This window comes from Ambystoma mexicanum, chromosome 2p (assembly GCF_040938575.1).
Source record: "Ambystoma mexicanum isolate Mex_15411 chromosome 2p, UKY_AmexF1_1, whole genome shotgun sequence".
In the NCBI taxonomy this organism is placed as follows: Eukaryota; Metazoa; Chordata; class Amphibia; order Caudata; family Ambystomatidae; genus Ambystoma; species Ambystoma mexicanum.
The window spans coordinates 1,451,294,181-1,451,317,054 of NC_090923.1; the positions used below are offsets into that span (position 1 = coordinate 1,451,294,181).

At 47.5% G+C, this 22,874-nt stretch overlaps 1 protein-coding gene across 2 annotated transcripts in view; it reads left to right on the forward strand.

Annotated features, from left to right (window-relative positions):
• ABCF2 (ATP binding cassette subfamily F member 2) overlaps nt 1-22,874 on the forward strand; it is a 440,304-nt gene that overhangs the window by 280,464 nt on the left and 136,966 nt on the right. For both annotated transcript variants that reach the window (XM_069646016.1, XM_069646017.1), the window contains exons 10-11: nt 11,870-11,959; nt 12,538-12,648. In XM_069646016.1, the coding sequence (XP_069502117.1) occupies nt 11,870-11,959; nt 12,538-12,648 (201 nt within the window). The remainder of the gene's footprint in view (nt 1-11,869; nt 11,960-12,537; nt 12,649-22,874) is intronic.

Here is a 22,874-nt window from a genome sequence, read left to right on the forward strand (position 1 = left end):
TGTTTTAAACATTGTGCAAGACTTTACCTGCCTTCAAGAAGTGCCTCAGCTCCCCTAGACTTTGCTCAATTGACATTGGCTGTCCTGGCTCCCTGAAAGACTCTCCTTACCCTCTCACTTTGTGTTTTAACTAAAGCCCTACATACCTTGCTTGTATAGCTGGGAAAGTGTGAATCTACTTTGCATTGAGGGGGGGGAGGGGGGCGGGTTCAAAAGTGCTTACCGGTTTGAGAAACTTGTTAACCATTGTTTCCTTACCTAACCTTTTCCTTTTTGCCACAACTTCAGTATGTGAAAAGTGATAGTTCATGTCCGCTGTCCTGTCAAAGTTTCGAAACAATAATTTCGAATGACAAAAGTTCCGAAACAAAAGTGTCTTAAAAAAAAAAAGTTTTGAATATATTTTTTTAACATTAAAGGGTTTATTTTAATTTTGTATAGTAAAATAAGTTTAAAAAAAAAAACAGGGGTTTGGGGGGGACCCCCCACCCATAAAAAAAAGGAAACTTTTTTTCGACACTTTTGTGTCGGAACTTTTGTCATTCGAAACTTTGACTGTTGAAACAGTCACTATGAACCTTCATGTCCAGTGTCCTAACTATTGAAGTCACCTCACGGTGTAATATTAATATTTTTGCATTTATTTAGCGCTACAAATCCTCAGGTATCTGACCGCTGCTTATTACCCACAGTGTGTGGTGCTCATTTACCGACCTCGGAGGGATGAAAGGGTGAGTTTGGCCCTGCTGGGTTTCAAAACCTGCGTCCGCAGGCTCTGCACAGATGTCAAAGCGAGCGCTCTACTCGCTGTGCTATCGGACCAGCTAGGAAGTATGTGTCCCATCCCAAGAGTATCTACTTTACTTTATTGAACTGAAGGAGTGTATTTTGAAGTGTATTTTTATTGTTGCCAATTGCTCCCTTTCAAAGAAGTTATTTTAAAACTGGCTGTTAAATAATTATTTTATCAAGAAACCTTGAGTGCAAGTGTTATTTGAATACATGTCACTGCAACTCTGTTGCAACCCTACAGCTCACATTGACCCCTCTTGAGGTAAGCCTGGCCGCTCAGTCACTCTACCAACTTGTGTAGTACATACTTATACAAAAGGTTGGGTTAACTATCGCCAAGAGGACAAGGCTTGTGTAGTCTTCCACAGTACTACATACAATCTTGCCTAACGGACCCCTTCAGGAATTCCTGGACGCTCTGTGGATCCAGGTGTCTGGAAGCTTCATAGATCAGATTGGTCTCAACGAGGTCCGTCGTGCTAAAAGGTGGTGGGACGTGCGCCCTCTAGTCATTCCTTTCATCCCTCAAGGGTAAGGTGGTGAGTGTCTTAATCACCACAATGTTCTAAATCAGGAAGCAGGTGGGCAACAGAGGCGCAGGACTTGTGGCACTAGGCCGTCGCCCAAGGGATGTTCCTCATTCCTTTTCACATGGTGGGAATCAAGATCACCATTTCTGACTCCCTCAGCAGGGAGCTACGCTCTTGCCACGAGTGGGAACTTCGACAGGATAAAGTGGACAGCATCTTCCTCAGATGGGGGAGACCCCAGATAGATCTGTTTGTGACAGTGACAAACACCAAGTGCCAGAGATTCGCCAGCAGGTCCCACCACCCGAGGAGCATGGGGGGGGGATGTGTTTTCCTTCCAGTGGGACAGCCTGTTCCTGTACGCTTTTCCTCTGTTGCCTCTCCTGCTGCGAGTCATCAACTCAAACGGTGCTGATGCAGGCTAATACTTGTCACCCTGGCGTGGCGGAGGAAGATTTGGTATCTGGATCTTAGCCTGTCAACATTGCCCCTGGTCAAGCTGCTGGTGGTCACGGAAATGCTCGCCAGATAAGGAGGTGCAATCCTAAATCACGACCCAGGGTCGCTGAACCTGAAGGCTTGGCTCCTGCAGCCTTAGAGTTCGGAGGGTACGAGCTGCCGGCGAACTGCAGGGAGGTCCTTGCCAGAGCGTTGTCGACTCTAAGTGGTATGGGTACAAGTGGAAACGTTTCGCAGCGTGGTGCTGGATGCAGATGATCAACCCTCTGAGGGTCACGGCCCTGCAGATTCTTCCGTACTTGTTGCCCTTGGCCAAGGCAGGGCTTGCGCACACTTATATGAAAATGCATCTGGCGGCTATCTCACGCTACACCATGTCTCCAGGACGGTATTCTTTGGTCCCACCAACCTGTCAAGGAGTTCCTCAAAGGACTGTTTCGATCGTTCCCACAGGTGAAGACGCCTGCCCTGGGAACTCAACGTGGTGCTGGCAGGGTTCATGGGTGGTGGGTGGGGGGGGGCATCGCTGGACATCCATTCGACCCTGCACACCTTCGTGAGACATTCAGAAAAGGATGCCGTCGACACCGGCCCCGGTGGCCCCAGATCAACCTCCGGCCAAGAAGAGGAAGCGGCACCGTACGCCGCCGCATCAACCTCCACACAAGCGCTGCATGCCTACCTGAACACAGGGACGGACATAGCCACAGTGACTACAGTTAACGACATCGCCATAGCGGGCGGTTCGCTGCAGCTAAGGGCTTCTCCCACTGACAAGGCGGGGTCTTAAATCTTAGCCTGTCTGCACCTCGCCTGGGGTCATCTTTGAAAGAATACGTGCATGTTGTGGGACCAGACGTATTGATACATTTGAAATCGAAGTAAATATTTTCATATGTGGGATACTTGCAATCTTTTGTTTTTCATTGCACAGCTTGCCATTAATATTCAATTTTGTGGCATGTGGTCCCAAAACGAAACTCCCTCTGACAGGCTGTGAACGTTGGATGCAGGGTTGCATTATGTGCCCTTGAATCCACCGCACTAACAATTTGAAGTCCAAAATGTTCAATATCCACAAAGTGATCAGATTCACTATATTGAAATCCTACATAGAAATGATTCTATTACTGATGTTTTTCAAAGGAGTTAGTCATCCGTCACATAGGGAGAATGGAAGCACAAGACACAATGTAAGCAGTTTTAAATAATATTTATGAAATTGATGATGGCAAGTGTTCTGTATGCTACATGATTTATTGGCATGGGCATTGACGTATGGATTAGTGAATGAAGGCAGGTGCCTCCCCTGGACGTAATTGCAAGTGTTGGCATGTGCCACGTTTCGAAGGGGCTGGGAGCGATTGCCTGCATAAACTGAATAAGATTATGAATGCCAACCACCCGCCAAATATGGATGGAGTAGCCTTGGCTATTCAATGCCGCGTACCGAGTGAATTGGGAATGCTCTCTGGGCCAGATTTGAAGGAAGCACAAATGCCTGCCTGCCCCGGATACAGACCGGTGTCACGTAGGTGGGCGAGGCCGAACTTGGCTAAGGTTATAAATGTGAGTGGATGCCATATGTGAAAGGGACTGAGTATCGGACTGCCCAGATCAGGACAGAGCTGCTTCCACACCCCACCTAGAGAGAATACGGCAATTCAGCACCTCACTTCCGGACAGCAATGCCAATTAACCAATCCAACAATTTCACCCTTCTGCATACACCTCTCAAACGCTAACCAAACACAACCACAAGCCTACAACACCACAATCCGCACCAACTTCACTACACTGCAACAACAAAATGGCACACGACTACTGACCGTAAAGCACCCCAAGCCCAGCCAACATACCCAACCGAGCTGAGGCCGCCAACAGCACATCACTGCTCTTTCACTTTTCCAGCTTATTCCCACTAACTCGCCACCCCCTAACCCCCCACACACTTGTCCCTTTTTTCAGACCACCAGGGGACCACTTGGTGGTGATGGTGCGCGGTACAAATATCTTTAACATTTACATTGTGACAGATGAATGTTCAATTTGACAGACATTGTACATGTTAATGGTAACTTAAATTGATGGTACTGAAATATATTCGTTCTAAATTTTCCAAATTTATATTATACCGATGTGTGCGTGTCCTGGGTACAGTTTACCGGTTGACTACTTCTTTAACTGCAATTTGACAATAATAATCCACAACAAATCTGAGATGACCATTATCTGGGACGATCGATACACCAATCTGTCCTTTTTACAGTTGCAGTAATGAGCAACATGGCAGCCTATATGTTCTGAAAATGTGCAGATGTGAAAGTGTTGCATTTGAAACTTCTCAATTCTTCTCTGTAATGGAACGTCATCGATCTGAAATTGTTGATGGAAGATCACTTTCTGTGAAGAAAGCAAAGACTGGGATTAGTCGATCGATGACCTAAATCAGCATTATCAGATCACAATTCAGTTAACAAAAATGAGAACCATGTGATGTTCACTAGCTGTAACTTTTATTGGAAAAAGTTACCAATGTTTTTGTGGACTTAATTACCCCTTTTCCGCGTTATGTCAAAATTAAAAATATATGTTACACTCCAGACTATTGCTGGTTTTTTTCAAAATAAACATATTGTTATGCGTCTGTGGGTGTGTTGATGATCCTGGTTCTGCGTTGGATAATATGACTGTGATGACTGGGCATGTTTGGCGGCGCTAACCATTAACATCATTAAAATAGGTGGTGCTCATCGGGAGTGTCTAGTGATGTCAGCATTAGGGGCAGGTGATCTGAATTGGTGCAGCAAGGGCACTTTAACTTAGGGCGATGAATCAACGGATAAGATTAGCAGCAGGTGGCAGTATCCGACCCATCGTTTTTGCATGTTAAAGTGAGAAATTTGGTAAGTTGCATTGGATATTTTCTTTAAAGAATGATGTATGCTCTAAAATACATGTCCGATCAATTAGCCAATAACATTTCTGACCAAACTACCCCTTTAACAAATGCACTGCACCCACACTCTACAACTTGTTCACCAAGCCCCTCTTTGACAAACTTGACTCATACGGCATCACATACACAAACTACGCGGACGACACACAAGTACTTCTACCCCTTTCAGGATCATACAACAAAGACGCCAAGGCACTCCACACAATCTACTCCGTCATCAAGGCCTGGATGGCTGTCAATGGCCTCTGCCTCAATGGTGACAAAACGGAAATCATGATATTAGGTCAACAGAACACCCTAGACAAACTTGACAAACTGTACGCCAACTTCTCCATTGACAACTCCATCATCCCTGTTTCCACAGCCGTAAAGACTCTGGGAGTATACCTTGACTCCTCACTATCCATGACTAGACAAGTCAGCGCAATCACATCCGCATCCGCACACACCACCAAACTCATAAACGCCATCAAGCCCTACCTCTCTAAACCATATTGCCTCTCTATAGCAAGGGCAACCATTGGAGCCAAACTGGACTACTGCAATGCACTCCTAGCAGGCACATCAGCCAAAAACATAAACAGACTACAAATCACCCAGAACAATGCTCTCCGGGCCGCTCTTAGTATCCCAAGAAGAGAGCATATCACCCAGGCCAGGCACTCAGCCCAATGGCTCCCGGTCAAAGAACGGATCACTCTCAAAATCCTCACCCTCACTCACAAATGCCTCTCTCTCCGCCCCGTCCTATCTATCAGAAACCATCCTCAAACCCTCCTCCTCCCGTCCCACCAGGACGCAATACTCCAACCTAATCTGCATCCCACGCATCAAAAGAGCCAAAGCCGGAGGTCTAAGTTTCCCCTACATTGCAGCCAAGACCTGGAACGGTCTCCCTGCTGACATTAGAGCGGAAAACGCACTCCCCACTTTTCGCAGGAAACTGAAAACCTCATTCCTTGCGAAATATCCGTGAAACTCTCAGGAATCCATGTAAATATACTGCATTGCTAATGTATACATATCCACTGTAAATTCTGTATTTTATGTAATTACTGTATCCTATGTAACTAAGATATTGTCTAACAAGCGCCACGATGCCTCCGGGCTGACGTGCGCTCTATAAATCTGAATAAATAAATATATGGTTATTAGCTGCTATACAAAACAGTTTCACTGTGCACTTGTTTAGTGCTATACAACAATTGAAAGGTTGCGTATTTTGCGAACAATCTTGTATGCACTTCATAGTAGTTTTGCACATTCAGATTCATGACATTTTCTTAAACGGAGCCTTTAAATATGTATTGTGGGTATGCAAATATCCCAGTTAGTGTTTAACTGCTACAATCTCTCACTTTTTACTGAGCCCTGTAAACTAGTATTGGAGGCTAGCACAGGAGCCGGGCTGGGGTGTGGGTGGCAGGGCACAGGAGAACACTACTTTGGGGTGAAGAACAGATCTGCAACTTTCAAAAACTAAATCTTATGTTTTGGCAGTAAAGTAATGTTTGCTAAAGGATAGGACACTCTAGTAACCGTCTAGGGAACTGCACCTTCTGCTTCTTTCAATGGATTGCTTTTCTCCCGCAGTTTCCTCATCTGATAGATATGCCTTCCCACTCTGCTGCTTCGGAAAAATCGACAGGGTGCATAGTAGACCTTGACACGATAGTCTCTCGGGATCGGCACTCAATCGTCTACTCTGGACATGACATCAGGCGTTGTATATCAACTGTCACTACGCCCCATACCTCGGTTCCTTTTTTCCATGCGCTAACACGCTGCTTTGGAACACAGGGAGTCTTCAACTCATCCGACGTTTTTGTCGGAAAAGCTTTTTTTTTCACTTCAGTTGACGCAAGATGTCGATAGTTTCATGCTTTAAACGGTGTACTGACTGTGGCACTAAGATGTCAACAATAACGACAAATCTTTGGTGCTGAAACATTTTAGACCCCTCAATCTTGGTCTAACCTTTTCAGCACCATGTCGAGTATTTTCTGCACCAATGACATGGTAGATCAAGGGGATGTAAACCCATCCTATGTGGGCAGCTGTGGCGTTGTTTTGAGGACCATGACCAGTTGTTGCAACTTGCTGAGGGCCTCCATGAGGCTAGTGGTCTGGATACTTCACCAGACCCTGAATTCCAACAAAGTCAGCCGTACACCCATAACTACTAAGTTCAGAGTTCTAGTAGACGGTCATTAACACTTTACAATTGCATTCGTCAGCAACGCCAGTGCAGGGGTACGACCGTACCAATATTTCAGACGAAGTTACAGTGCAATATGCTGCCAAACCCCGCAATTGCTGACCCACTGACCACTCTGTGGCAACATCCTTGTACAATTCTGCAGGTTAGTTCCACTATATCTGGGAAATACAAGCCGACTAGAGGAGAGACGCTTCATTCCTCTCCTCACACCCTTCCCTGGAATGGCTTGTTATGCAGGCTGCTACAGTCTCCTCCAGACAAGCTTCTTCCACCCGACAGGGAAGCGAAAAAGGTTGGCGCCCTAGCCAAAAAGGCATTAACTTCAGGCACTATGGAGTATGACCCTTAAAGCCACATGCGTTGCTAAATATGCGTTTGGTCTGTGGACAGCAGTGGAGAATACTGCACAGTACATCCCTGAGGGTGAGATGCACAAGGGCTTCCTACAGCTGGTGGAGGATGGGAAAGAGGTGACCAGGCAGTCGCTGGGTACGTGCGTGGACATCACGGACTGTGTGGGCTAATCTATGGCATCAGCAGTAATGCTGAACAGACAGTCGTACCTAAAATAATCTGGCTTTTTGTCTAATGTCCAGTCAAAATTGTTGGACAAGCCCCTTGAGGGTGATTTCCTATTAGGCTAAAAGGCTGAGGATTCCTCAAAAATCGAGGAATCCAAAATCACTGCTAGATCCTTAGGCCTAGCTGCACAGCCTGCCTTCAGCTTCGTCTCTAGGTCAAGGTGCTATAGGCAGTATACGCCTTAGGGCAGGAAAGCGCAGCTCCCACTAGCCAGGCAAGGGCAGAAGCATTTCTGGCGCTCCGGAAGGGGCAGAGGGGCTTCTAAGGGCCAGCAAGCACTGCTGGGGGTGACCAAGCCTCCTAAGCTACTTTGAGTTCCCTTCTCACAACTAACCAGTTGGCAGGTGGTTGACGGAGCGCTGGCCTCGGTGGCAGGAAATTACTTCCGATGCTTGTGCTTTACAGCTTGTTTGGTGGGGTTATTGTCTGCCCTTCTTAAAATAAAAAATAAAATGCTGGATAGACTCCAGGCGCTCCAGGAAGAACTGCATGCACTGTTGAAGGGTGATGGGTAAGTGCTACTTCCTGAGCAGAGAGGATCTGGTTGGTATTCCTGGTATTTCCTGGTACCCAAGAAGGGAGGGGGTGGGGCCTTAAACAAGTTCCTGAGGAAAGACCAATTCAGAATTTTGACGTTGAGAGAAATTCTCCACGCTCTTGAACTATAGGACTGGCTGGTGTCGATAGATCTACCGGACGCTTATTTCCATGTGATGATGCATCCAAAGCACAGGAAGTTCCTGATTATCATAGAGGACAAACCCTATCAATTAAAAGTACTCCACTTTTGTCTGACCTCCGCACCAAGGGTCTTCACCAAGCTCATGGCGGTAGTTGTGGCTCACCTCTGGAGATCTGGGGTCCACATATTCCCATACCTGGGCGTACGGCAGATCCAAGGGAAGTCAGCAGGGCAGGTCTGGTCTCATCTGAAGGAGACTGTCTGTTACTGCAGAGGCTGGGCTTCTCCCTCAACTTGAAGTCACAGGTGACACTTAAAGGCTTCCCTCCAAGAAGAGTCCACAGCTTGGCACAAATGGTCGACTTGTCCTGGAACAGCACTTTGCCAGGGGCTTCCTTCCTCCGCCTCTTAGATCTCATGGCCTCCTGTATTTTTCTAGTGCCATGAAATGCGTATCTACGAATGAGAACCATACAGTAGCTCCAGAGTGGTCGCAGCACCTCAGAGCTCTCCGATCACCTCAGTGTATCCGCACCTGTGGTCAAAGACCTCGCCTAGCGGGCAGTCCACAGGAACCCTTCTGGCCTCCAAGTGGTCATGGATGCGTCTCTCAAAAGTTGGGGCTCTCACTGTGAGGAGTTGCAGTTGAATAGCCTTTGATCAGCGACTGAAGCCAGATGGCACATCAACTGGCTGGAATTGCGAGCAATCAGGTTAGCCTTAGGGCATTCGCTCGGTCTCTGGGGGGCAGCATATCCTGATTATGACGGACAACGCAGTAGCGATGCACTACCTCAACAAGCAAGGTGGCGTGCATTCTCACCCTCTGCAAAGATGCGATTCAGCTGTGGTTCTGGCTGTTGGAGATCACGATCTGTCGCAGCAGTTCACCTGGCAGGGACAGAACAGTTTGGATGCTCTGAGCAGGCGGAGCAGTGTCTCGCACGAGTGGGAACTAGGCCAGGAAGTCCTAGACGTCTGTCGCTGGGTTACCCCATCAGTGGACCTGTTTACCATGGAGTCCAACAGGAAGTGCAGGCAGTTTTGCTCAAGGGAATTCCCAGCGAATGGTACGCTAGGGGATGTGTTTTTGGTGGATTGGGCCTTCCCACTCCACCTTCCCTCTGATTACCGTCATTCTGTGGGTTCTCTGGAGACTGCAGAGATTCCGGGCATCCATAATCCTGATCGGGCTGAGTGAGGAGGACTGGTACTCTGTTCTTCTGGATCTAGCCACCTGCCCACCTCTCTGGTTGCCTCGGCGGCTGTATCTCCTAACACAGTTGGAAGGTCAGGTACGCCACTGTACCCCGAACCCCTCAAACTACATGTGTGGCGCTTGAGAAGATGAGGTATGGTGACTGGGACCTCTCTGAGGAGGTTCATGAGGTGTTCCTGGCGGCACGCAGGTCATCTATAGTATCTTTGTATGTGTGCCGGTGGAGAAGATTTGGGGCATGGTGCAGGGAACACGAGATTGACCCAATCTCTTGCCCACCACTACAGTGATGGAGTTCCTTCTGTCACTGGCCTCAGCAGGCCTTCAGTCAACGGATATTTGGTGGCCTTGTCTCTGTTTAAAAGATCCCCAGATCAGTGCTTGGATTTCACTCTCCCAGTGATAGCACAATTCCTGAAGTGGCTTTGCATAAGTTTGTCAACTCCCTTTGTTGTCCCAGATTGGGATCTTAATCTGGTAACTTATTTCATGGCGGCTACTTTTTGAGCTAATGCACACTTGCTCTTTGAGGCTTTTATCTAAGCCTTTCTAGTGTAGATGAATAATTGGAGGGAACATTGGGACATGTTGAAAAATGAGCAAAAATAATTGTGTCCCACTGAAATCAATTGAGGGAAAAGGTGCTAAAGACTATTTACCTAACGCCCAATAGTCCAGGGTTCGAAGTGCTGACTAAGGCTTTCTGGAGCACCTCAAAGGAGCAGTGCTTCGCCAGGACGGTTGAAGGCAATGCTGGATGGCTGCAATGAATAGTTATGGATATTCAGCAGGATGCTCCTCTTTGGAGAGGGCTTGTCTCCAACCACAATTTGAAGAATGGCTGCAGGAGTCTTCCTTTTTATCCTGACTTCAAGCTGGAGTACCTCCTCTCCAACCCACCTCCCATAGCCCACCAATGATAAGTATCTGCACTATTCAAACTGATGGGCTGTACAATCCTGCACAGCCTCCGTCCGCCACATGTGCAGCAAAAGACACTTTGACCAGGATGTGGGCTGCAACCTAAGTCGCAGTCCCCACACGTGGCCACAAATGCATGCTGCTTTGCCTGGAAAGGGATTACCATACAATGCAATTCGGCCAAAAGACAAGATGGCTAGTGTGAAATCTTGTGACCCTGCTATTTCAGAGTATATGGTCCTGCAGTAAAATGCAAATATATTGCAAGAATGTGGCTTTCAACCAGCACTGAGGAGCTGTCCTGGCCGGTAACAGCCTTCCAGCCCTCGCCAAGGTTCACTCGAACCTCAGCGAGGGCTGTGGGCTGTTACCGGCTATGTCTGCTCCGTGCCAATGGCCATTCGCACCCTGGGATTTCACTGGGATGCAAATGGTTTTCTTGGGTTTTATTTTCTCACGGTTGGCAGATGAGCTCAGCACGCAGTGAGAGCCCATCAACGAAAAAAAGGTTAAATAAAATGCCCACCGCCATTCAAATGAAAGGGACTAGATCCCTTTTCTGATGATGGCACCCATATGAAAACATGTTAAAAAATGGTTGCCGTCTTCTGAAAATGACCTAGTCCTTTTTCTATTTTAAGCCACAGATGCAGGGGGAGATTATAGAATCGCACCTGGAAAACAGATTGTGATTGGTCAATCTGTCTTTCCCAGGTGCGAATATATAAAAACACTGTAGAAAAATCAGGTGCCCCAGCCCATCGTAGACGCATCATGCAATTTACCAAAACGTTAGCTAAGCCAAGTTAAAGGGAAACAAAGTATCCCTACCTCACTAACTTGATGTGTGCAGTCTAAAATAAACTAGGCATTTCTCAAGAGTCCCACACACTGTTGGCCAGATGGAATTTGAAATGCCCCACATCAGATGAGCTTTGCACGATGAGTGAAGCAGTTTTTCTTGCTTTCAGAGATCTTGTACAAAACAAAGTTGGGGGTGACAGTTGTCTATGTTGGGTAAAGGAGCAAAACGAAAATCCTTAATGCTAGCAACTACTCTCAGCCATTTTAGTGTTCACAAACATTGGATCTGTGAGTGTTTTTACACACTGGCATTGTTTTGAACCTAAGGCTTTTTTAATAAATGTAATATGGTTGTACGTACTTGCCTGCATGATCCTGTGTTGCTTTGCTCTTGTTAATTGAAACTGGCATTACTCTTAACTATCAGTCTAAGCAGAACTTCCCAGCTACCCTACCACTGGGCGTTTTGTAAGACCTTTGTTAGTGAATGTGATTGCACCTGAGTAGGTTCTGAAAAACTGCTTTACACCTCTCAAACCCTGTGTGGTCATTGAACAGTCTCCTGTATTCTTGATGCCATCTAGCATAATGTTGGTGTATCAGAAGGATATTACGGAGATGTGCACCACGATGTTTTTGGTGGCTGGGTTCCTTTGCTGCCTGCCCTAGTCATCACAAAAATCTTAATTTTGTTTTGCAGACTTTGTCGTTTTATTTCCCGTCTTGTGGTAAAATCCCACCTCCTGTTATCATGGTGCAGAATGTCAGCTTCAAATACAACCAGGATGGGGTGAGTGCTATTGATCTCTTTTGGGGGTTAGTTGTGGTAAATTACTTCATTAGGAGCATGTGTAATTTATTTTAAAATGTATTTAGAAATCATTTCTGCTTTTGGGGTATTGGACAGGGGTGGTTTCAATGGGATGAGTCTGGGGAATGTGGGGCAGGTAGCAAGGTACGATCAGTTGTATGTATTTTGATGTGTTCTGTTGACAGAAACCTGTGTTTTTGAGGGGGCAGTTTGGTGGTTTTGCAAATGGTAAGATGGTTAAAAGGTGGACTGGAATATGCATGTTTATGAATGGCTGTGGTATGCAGGAAGTGAGTTTTTCAGTGGACCAAGCATTGCATGTACATGACTTGTGAATGTTGCAGTGATGTGATAAAGGGTTGTCATCCATGTTTCGGGAAGCAATCAAATAGTACCAGAAGTCAAATATCAAAGTAGTGATAGAGCCATAATAGTTTAAATGGTTGCACGTGTTGCTTGTTTGAGTTGGTAGTCGCTTGATGGTTGAGAGAAGTTGTAGGGTAATCGTTGATCATGTTTCTGACAAATCATCTCTCATTTTACCATTTTGCTTTAAGCCAATGATCTACACGAATATTGAGTTTGGGATTGACTTGGATACAAGGGTGGCTCTCGTTGGGCCTAATGGAGCTGGGAAATCCACACTTTTAAAGCTGCTAACTGGAGAGGTGAGTACAGCTTGCTATTATGTGCATGCCGTGCAGCCTCTCATTATGTTTTTGTGGCTCCTGTATTACATTTGCTGTAGGTAATGTTGGTTCTATGTCCTTTTTCAGTAGTCTTCATTGTAATCCACAGGTGCTTGGTTGGAAGCACTTTGTTCAGATTTCAGCCTGTTATGTTATGTTAATATATTTGTACCGCGTCAAAGCCCGTAGGCATCCAGACGCCGAGAGCAGAATACTGTAGCAAGAACTACCACGGGATTACTCTAAAAGAAAGAGATAGGTTTTTAGTTGTTTGCGGAAAGTAAGGAGGTCTGAAGTTTTACGCAAGAATGTTGGCAGAGCATTCCATGCTTTAGCTCCTTGGAGGTGGAAGGCTCTACCCGTACCTCGGGTGCGTTTCACTCGATGTTCGATGAGCCTCCTCATGTTGCTAGTTTTACATGGGTTTTTGTTATGGTGAGTGAGCAATTCCCAGTATGTATTCCTAAAGAAGGGTGTTGGGGGGGGGGGGGGGGGGGGGGGGATTCTCAGAAATGTGCCAATTCCCTCCACCATAGATACCCCCAGCAACTTTGCTGGATTTTGAGGACTTGATTTTTTTTTCCAGATTTCCGAAAGGTTTAAATACCTTCTCTGGGATCAACTACTGTTTCCCAGAGCAGTAAAGTGAAATTGACTTTACTTACCATTGTAACTTTCTAGACCCAGCACACGCTATCTTCCAATAGCGTGCTGGAGGGGTTACTTAGTATCCTCTTTGTCTAGCCTATCGGGTAACATTTTTGTTACCCTTTTCTCACTGAATGGCTGGTGGCAGTGGTTTCATTTGAACTACCATGGTATGTCTTTACCACGGGCTGCGTTCGCGGCTCTGGTAAAGCAACCGCAGGAGCCATCTTTTTCAAAATGGCGCAGGAGCCATCTTTGATAAAATGGCCCCCAGTTTTCTTTGTTAATCAGTTCTTGTGGAAAGGTCCTTCTAGAGATTTTCTCTGCTCGCCAAATCAGGTTTGGTCACTTAGTTCATTTCGCCTTTGGCGGGATTCAGGATTGAAGCCCGCCTCTGGCTCCAGAGTGTCTGCGGTAGGCAGGAAGTGAGGGCGGTTGCCGAACTGCCTGTGCTTAGTCTCCTAGGAGACCCAAATGTACTCTGTGGTGATTGGCTGGCTGACTGTCCGGCAAGGTCAGCCACCCTGTTGGGTGAGTGACAGCTAGGCTGGAATGAATGCGAGAGAACTGAATAAAAGGCAAGTCTTTTGGCTTGGAAGGCAGAGTTGAGTACTGGATGAAGGAACCGAAGAAGAGCTTGAAGAGGACGCCTGCTGCAAATCCTGGACCGTTGGCTTGACTGGTGAAGCCCTGCTGCAGTGCCAACTCGCCAAGTTTCCATTGACGGAGAAGCCCCTGCAAGGACGACTTCTCCCTTTGAGTTTCTTACCAATCAACTCCAAAGTAAGCCATGTGGACATCCATCTCGGAGCTGGTTGAATTTCCAGAGTTGCTGCTGGAAACTGTAGAGCCAGGGAGAGGGACACCAGATTGTGTGCGTTGCTTTTAAGCTGGCCTAGAGCTTTTGGAAGATCTTCCAGACTCCCAAGAAGCAGTACTGATCAAGCCTGAGCCCCCCTCAACAGAGTGCGGGACCCCAGAAGCAAGGAAAGACCACCTCAACAGCCAGGAACTGCGTTGTTGCTATTTGCGGTGGCCGCAAGGAGCTGAAACGCGAAACAGCCACTGAAGTGAAGTTACAGGTTGCCATTTTTTGCCAGTCCCAGTGCATTGAAGGTGTCCCCGACATCCTCACTCTTGTCCCCACAATTGAGGCCCAGGAACAGTGAGATCTGCAGAGCTGTACATGAACAGAAGTCATCAGCTGCATCTTTTCTTTGGTAAGGTACTGTAAAACAAGTGTAAGAGAACTTAACTCTTTCTTTAGATTTGCTTGAAACTTCTACAACTCAAAAGTCTAATCAGCTTGTGGCCCTACATTTGATTCTTCGTCTTTTTATCAAAGACTCGCTTATGTAAAGACTTTTCCATTTACTTACCTGAAGTGCTGCATCCTATACAAAGACTTTTGCCCATTGACTTTGGCTTAACCTATTGAATTGTATGACTCTTCGAAGAGGAGCTGAAAGTATTTGCCCTGCTTAAGAATATTGGTGATCTCTTGTGTTCTAATAACCTTTGCCTTTTACCAACTTTTAAGAGTGTTCTGAAAACCAACAGTAAGATATTAATGTCCCCAGCACCCTTGTTGTTGAAGTCACCTGTGGGTGTAGGTTGTCTGTGGGCCATCCTAAAAGGGCCTTGTCTGATTCAGAAACTCAGTGTACAGTATTGAAGTTTATTTGTTACTGTTGTATTGCTCCCTTCTAAAGAAGGCTTTATAACTGACTGATAAATAAATTGTTTATGCAAGAAACCGTGAGTGTAAGAGTTTATTTGAATACCTGTAACTTTGAATCTTTGGAACTCCACTACTGCTCACATTTCCCCTCTTGAGATAAGCCTGGCTCTGTAGTACAATCTTGTACCAAAGGTTGGGTTGCCTATACCTGTAGTCTTAGTTGTTTGTAGTGTTCCCAGGGGGTACTGCATTCAAACTTTGCCTAACATGCACTACTGCAACAGTCTTTTTCCAACTCTGCCTGCCTCCACTCTCCGACCGCTGTAGCCTATCCAGAACAGGGCTGCGAGACTTGTCCTTTGCCTCAAGCCCAGTCTCTCCAGCTCTGAAATCTCTTTACTGGCTCCCTGTCGTGGCAAAGATCAAGTTGAAGACCCTTTGTATTGTCCACAAGGCTTTCTGCTGCCTGGGACCGCACTACCTCCAACTCTATTCCTAAACCTCTCTGCTTGAGCTCTGCTCATCCACTTCTAACTCACAGGGGGTCAGACACTTTTCCAAGCAGGATTGGAGGCAGATCTCTCTCTTCGGCTGGGGCCTACCTGTGGAACAGCCTCCCTGCCTCTCTCAAACTTGAGCATTACCACCTCCGGTTCTGGGAGCCACTAAAGACCTTCCTTTTCACTTCCGCTTTCTCTCATCCTCTGCCCAGCTGATGTCCCGACTGCTCCATGCACTGGTCACATGGCTACCCTCTGATCTCGTGCCCAGGCTCCTGCATGTCCAGTTACCCTCGCACTGCCTCCGGAGTCCCCCAGCACTTATGGTCTATCTGTATCGGCAACCCTACAATACCTTTTCTCTGCACTTATGAGCCACCCGCTGGCTGCACTGATTGAGTTACATGCACTCCAACCTGCCCCCCGACTCCCCTCGGCACCTATTCACTTCCCTGCACTTGCACAATCTGAATGACACAAGGCCTAGTAAGATCGTTGATTTTGTGCTACATGTTTTCCCCTCTGTCTTGTCATGGTCATTCCTAGAAAAATGTTTACAGGTGTTTTATAAATGCAATATATTGTGAAAATAAAGGGTTTATATATCACAGATCATATAAACTCATTATAAAAACACAACACCATGCTTTAAAGTACACAGACCAAAGCATAGACCTTATTAAGAAAACAAACAATATTTCCAGGTCAGTAAGACCTATTCATACACTTTCAGTATAGGTCGCACCTATTCTTGGGGAGTAAAGCCATAAGTTACTTTCAGATTACTGTACAGTAATTAAAGGGTAGTAGATCCTGTCAGTTGTGCAGCGACATTCAACAAAGCAATCACATAGTAAACCTACTTGCAAATATACTTTTCTGAATAGTGAAACACTCATTCAAGGAACAGTAAAAACCTATAACTGTTATTCAGGATAATAGTTAAACTAGGTGAGTAAAACCTATATACTTTTTTAAAGGAGCTACCAGCAACTTAAAGGTAAGTATTACCCTAAGATTGTTTCAGCAACTGTATGAAACAAACCAGGGAAAGCACAACCCAATGGTACACGTTATGAATGACTCAATGTTATTCTAGGTAGGTCAAACCTAATCTAATTTACTATTGCAGTTGCTTTTCAGATCAGTGGAACACAGACTGAGGTAAGCAATAACTCTTTAACATATTTTAGTGTGGCACACTGCTAACTCAAGGTAAGTAAAACCTAGTTCTGATTGTTAATCTGCTTAGAATCATATGCTGTGCATATAGTCTGACATCCAGTGGTCACTGCAGAGTATTGCATCTTGTCTTTCGAGAGTCGAAAGGGGACGTCTGCATAGGCGTATCTGTGACACTATCCCTATAGTGACGTTGTAGTGTACCCAAAATCCCTCACGCGTCAATGTCCCTCAGATTGTGTTTTTCCGCCCAGAATATTGGTGGCTTTAAGCGGAGCTCGTGAAGAGACATTGCCTTTGTCCCCTCGACCTTTGGTCGATTTGTTTAATTGTTATATATCACCTACCAGCCCTCTCTTCGGCTGTTCCGGATCTCCGCTGAGACAAGACCTTCGACAGACAGTGACCCCATCAGCGCTGCCGACCACGTGGCCCGGCCTTCGCCGGCCTACACAGTAGGGAGAGTGGGGTAAGAGTGGACATTTGGTTCATACTGAGAATGCTTTTCCCTTTCTTCCCCCTTTCCTTCTTGGTCGTCGTCACTTATAGCGTCCTCAGCTATGGAGAGGACTCCCTTTAAATTTTGCCCTGTTTGTAAAGGCAAATTCCCGTGGAAGGACAAGCGTAAGCGTTGTAACCGCTGCTTAACCCTCGAGCATGATGAAGCTGCTTGCGCGGCCTGCCAGCTCCTCCGCCCTAAAACTCTGAAGGAGCGCAGGGTGAAAAGGTGGCCAGCCTACTCTGTCGAAGGCTGATACCATGCCTGCCGCCGCTGAATGTGCTGAGGTTGATGGTGACGACCCGACCTCCGAACTGGAGGTTGTAGACCCCTCAAAGGAGTGCTCCCGCACCGTGGCGTCCGTCCCAGGCCCGATGGGCACGGCTCTGCTTTGGGGGATGTACGCCCCGGCGATGCTAACGGACAGTTACACGTCGCAAAGCACACAACCCCTGGCCATTCTTCGGCGAAGTCGAAGAAGGCCTCTGCGCCAACGGGGATGCCGGCACAGCCATAAGGGTTGGCAGCCCTCCCGCAGCCGCGCCTAATGACCGGGCCGATTAACACAAAGGGCGCTACCCCTAAAATATCAGGCGCCATCGAGGCACATCGCAAGAAGGCGTCCGTCGACGGCAAGGTTCCGGCTCCGCTGAAAACCACTCCACGCGATCAGCTCCCGACTGGGAGGTTGGTCGCCGAGAGTAACGCGAGGATTGTCTCCGACTCTCAGAAACGGCTGGCAAATGAATCGCCAAAGCCTGTGTAGAAAGTCAAGGAGACGCCGAGACCTAGCGAAGGTGCGACAGGAGCGCCGGAACCCTCCCCTAGGTCGAAGGACAGACTCAGAAGCACTCTTTCCTCCACTTTGTGGGAGAGATCTCGACGTTTGGAGGCAGAAGAACACGCTTTTCCACCCCTAGACTATTCTGGGTCTTTCCATTGGACCAGGGAGAGATTTGAGACCTGTATGGACAAGCTAGATAGGTTTGTTTCCTTTTCTGAGCAAACCATACCTAAAAGGCCAATGGAAAAAGAAAATCCTCAGGGCCCTCAAGCCAAGATTCCAAGACTTTTGGACCCCCAGGAAGAGGAACTGTACACACATGACCTCACTGAAGAAGACCCTCATGTTGACACTCAGGACGATGATCAATTCATGGATCCTGGGAACCTGCAAGATCCTGTTGAGGGCTGGGGGGTAGACCCCGAAGTGTGCCCACAGCCATGGCAGTCCCCTGTGTCACCTGACCCTGATACTGTGGATTTGGCCTCTCCACAGACTACTCCTGTAAGGGAGCCTTCGCCTGTGGACAATCGGCCCACGTTTAATGCCATGCTACGCAAGGCGGCAGCACACTGAGATCGATACGGGGGAGACTATCCCTGAGGTTGATTTTGTGGAGAAAATTATCAAAGAAAAGCCACCGGCTAGCCAGGCCATTCCTCTCGTCGCCTCCAAGAGGCGCCTCGCGCCCTCTTTGTCTAGACCAGCCTTGGTCAGGGATGTTAACCCATGGATTGAGACTCATCAGCCCCTCCCTCTCTGATCCTCTATATTAGAGGTCACTCCATCCCAGACTCTCTGGTGACCACCACAAGGAAGAGGGCGGGGGTTCCTCTGTCCACCGGAGAAGCACCCACTGATGAGGAAGGGAAGAGGCTTTATGCACTCGGGAAGAGGGTTAAGGCCTGGGCAGCTTTCGCTAAGCATATTGCCAACAATATAACCCTGTTGGCCACTTAAGCTGATGCCCAGTGGGCCTTGTTGTGCGAAGGCCTACAGGAGGTTCCTGAACCACTTCGCACCCGTCTCTTGGCCATGGTTACCGAGGGCACTCAAGTGAACCAAAGCATCATTAAAAATACTTTAGATGCTGCGGAAAGGGCTGGGCATTCCTTAGTCTAGGGCGTACTCCTCAAAAGGCATGCATGGCTTAGGAACTCGGGGTCAAGCCAGAGACTCGGGCGCCCCTCATTAACAAACCCCTGGAGGACTCCAACTTGTTTGGAAAGGCGGTTGATGACGCCCTGGAAACAGCGAAAAAGGAGCATGAAACCTTGAAGACCCTGGACCAGATCACTAGACCCTCCAACAGGCGTGGACCTGGCATAGACCCCTTTTTCCTGGCCAACGCCAGCCTCAGCAGCAGTATGCCTCAGGCAGCAACTAATCCTGCCCTCAAGGAACCAGTGGTTACAACACACCATTTGCCCAGAGAGGCCAGCGTTGTGGCAAGGGGTCGGGGCCCTACTCCCAGAGGCTCCCTGGCCGCTGTCACTAAATGACCCGAAGATTTGGGTCCCCTCCCATGCCTCGGGGGACGGTTAACATCTTTTCTCCAGGCACAGGAGGGTATTACCACAAACCATTGGGTACTGTCAACAATGGCCCACGGTTACTGTATTGAGTTCAGCCGGTCCCCGACATTAAGACCTCGAAAGGGAAGACGTCTCACATCAGAACACCTTCTCATCCTTCTTCAGGAAGTAGAATCGCTGCTGGAAAAAGGAGCCATAGAGGTTGTGCCTCTGTCACAGGTAAAGGAGGGTATTTATTCACTCTACTTCCTTGTACCCAAAAAAGGATCTAACCATGCACCCTGTATTAGATCTGCGCCCAGCGAACAAATTTGTAAAACCTAAAATTTCGTGTGGTGACTCTGCAGGAAGTAATCCCCCTGCTCACACAGGAGGATCACATGGCAACACTGGACATGAAAGATGCATACTTGCATATTTCAATGTTGCCAGCGCACAGGAAATACCTAAGGTTCATGATAGAAGGCAAAAACTATTAGTTCAAAGTGCTACCCTTCGGCATAGCCTCAGCGCCAAGGGTATTCACGTAAGTACTGGCAGTGGCAGCAGCACATCTGCGCAGGTTTTCCATTCCGGTTTATCCTTACCTCGACGACTGGCTCATAACAGGGGGTTCTTACAAAACATTCTTCTCAAATACCCAAAAGACTATAGACCTTTTGTTCCACCTGGGCTTCTCCATCGAGAAGTCCAGTCTAGATCCCAGCCAGGTCAAACAATTCCTAGGGTCTCTAATTCAAACAAAGGACAGCCTCGTCTTCCCCTCCAACGAGAGGGTCCAAAACATGCTGTTTCAGATCCCTCAATATGTAGCCGTTCGAGAGGTGACGGTACGCAAAGCCATGCGATTGCTAGGAATGATGGCGGCATGCATTTACTTGGTTCCTCACGCGTGACTGCGCATGAGCCCAATGCAAGAGTGGCTCAGCAGCCTGTGGTGTCAGGCCAGCGGACAATGGGATGATCTAGTGGTTGTCTCGCAATCCCTGGTTCTCTCACTGCGGTGGTGGTCGAGGGAGAACCTCGTAAAGGGGAACTCCTTCACCACCCCCGCAGTTGAAGCCACTCTAACCACAGACTCATCCCTCACAGGATGGGGGGGGGGGGGCGGCTCACCTGTCCCATCGGACTGCGCACAGAGTTTGGACTTCAGGTGTGGTGTCCAACCATATAAACCTACTGGAATTGTTGGCACTGAAGGCCATCCAGACACATCTACAAAGAAAGACAGTGGTGATCCTCACGGAAAGCACCACGGCCATGTACTACCTGAACAAGCAGGGGGCCATTCATTCTCCAGGACTGTCCAAGCTGTCTCAGAACATCGATGTGGGCTCTCAAACACATGTTCCTGTTATCACAACATGTACCAGGGGAACTTAATTTTCTGGCAGACGGACTCGGCAGAGACTTCCCTCTACCCTAAGAGTACGAATGGCGCTTACACGGATACATCATCTCCAACGTTTTCGCAGAATGGGGCCTCCCAGAGATTGACTTGTTCGCAACTCTGGAGAACGACCAGTGCCAAGATTATGCCTCCAGGTACCCCCAGAACAGCTCCAAGGGAAACAGCCTCTGGATAACATGGTCACAGAAATTTGTCTACGCTGACCCCCCCCCCAATCCCCCCGACTCCCCTTCTCAACAAAATAGTGCACAAGATGCACCAGGAACCAGTTACAATGATACTGGTGGCCCCCATGTGGGCCCGCAAACCCTGGTTCGCTCATCTGATGGAGATGTCACTATCTCCTCCAGTGAAACTACCATACCCGTACAACATGTCACAGGACAGGGGCCTGACGCTGCACCCATGCCCGCAGACCCCAAACTTGGCAGCCTGGCTCCTGAGGTTATAGAAGTTGGACATTTGCAGCTCCCTCAGAGATGCATGGACATTCTCAGGGAGGCAAGGAAACCGAACACTCGTTACTGCTACTCCAGTAAGGGGAAACGGTTTGTCATCTAGTGTAACTCAAAGAGCATCAACCCTGTTGACTGCTCTCCCACACATATTATTTTATACCCGACTGACTCACTGGACTCAGGTTTAGTCTTTAATTCTATTAACGTTCACCTAGCTGCACTCTCCGCCTACACTACGTCACAACATAAGGTGTCATGGTAGAAGGTTCCAGTTATTAAAGCCTTCATGCAGGGAGTGAAAAGAATTTGCCCTCCTATATCTAATCCAGCTCCCCGATTTGGAACCTGAACGTCGTGTTAACCAAGCTAATGCCCCACTCCGCCCCCTCCCCCCCCCACCTTCAAGCCCATGCATAGAGCGAGCCTTAAGGATCTCACTATTAAGACTGCTTTCTTAATAGCTATCACCTCCATTAGGAGAGTGAGTGAACTACAAGCGCTCTCAATCTTAGACCGCTTTGTAACAGTTCACAAAGATAAGGTGGTTCTACGCACACACCCTAGGCTTGCACCTAAATTCATTTCAAAGTTCCATAGTGTTAGGGAGAATTCTCTTTATAAGGCTAATTTCCCAAACTTAGTGAGTCCCCCAGCAGCTTTGCTGGATTTTTTTGGGGTTTGTTTTTTCTCATGCTAAGAGTGAGACTCTTTTCCTCCCACTCTTAGGCATGTCTTTGACTCTTTGTGTGCTTATGGGCTATGGGGTTTTCTTTTTGCTCCATACGGTATCATCTATTTTTTATGTGTTACACAGCACCCTCAGTGCAGTAACACAGGGGTGTCATAGTGACCCCCAAACATAGACTCCATACCCTGGGACTGACTGTCTCCCAGGGCATGTAAAGTCACCATTGACTTTACTAGTCCTAAATTATGAACAGAACCAGTACAAACCATCATATTGTGGAAGTACTGGAAGGGGTTAATTATATTGCCGCTGGGTCTGTTTTCAAGGGGGCACTGTCCAGACCCCCTTGTCGAGTTTTTGGCTGGTGGCAGTGGTTACCATGCAAAATATTGCACCAGAATATTCTCTATGGGATTTTCCCATTGATTTTAAACGCACCACTTTTTGGTGTAATGTTAAAGATACCGCCGGTTTATTTATTTAATATTAAATCAACGGTTGGGTCTTTTTGCCAGAACTCTTTTCTAAAATGGCGTCCGTGTCTGTCTCTGTAACTCTGACCAAGGTCGAGCCCTTTGTTCCACTTTTTGGCGGGCTTCTCCACAGAAGCCCTCCAAATGGTGCCACTCTGTCTGGGTTCCACAGGATGGGTGGGGAGGGGAATTGGCACCCTGGACTGTGTTGCCTTAGCAACTCAAGTCGCACTCTGTTCTGATTGGGCCATTGGTGAGCTGCCCGGCTCACCACTTAGCATGTTTGAGTGACGGCTAGGCTGTTGAATGCGGGTTTTTCTGCATAAAAGCAGGGCCTTTGGGACTG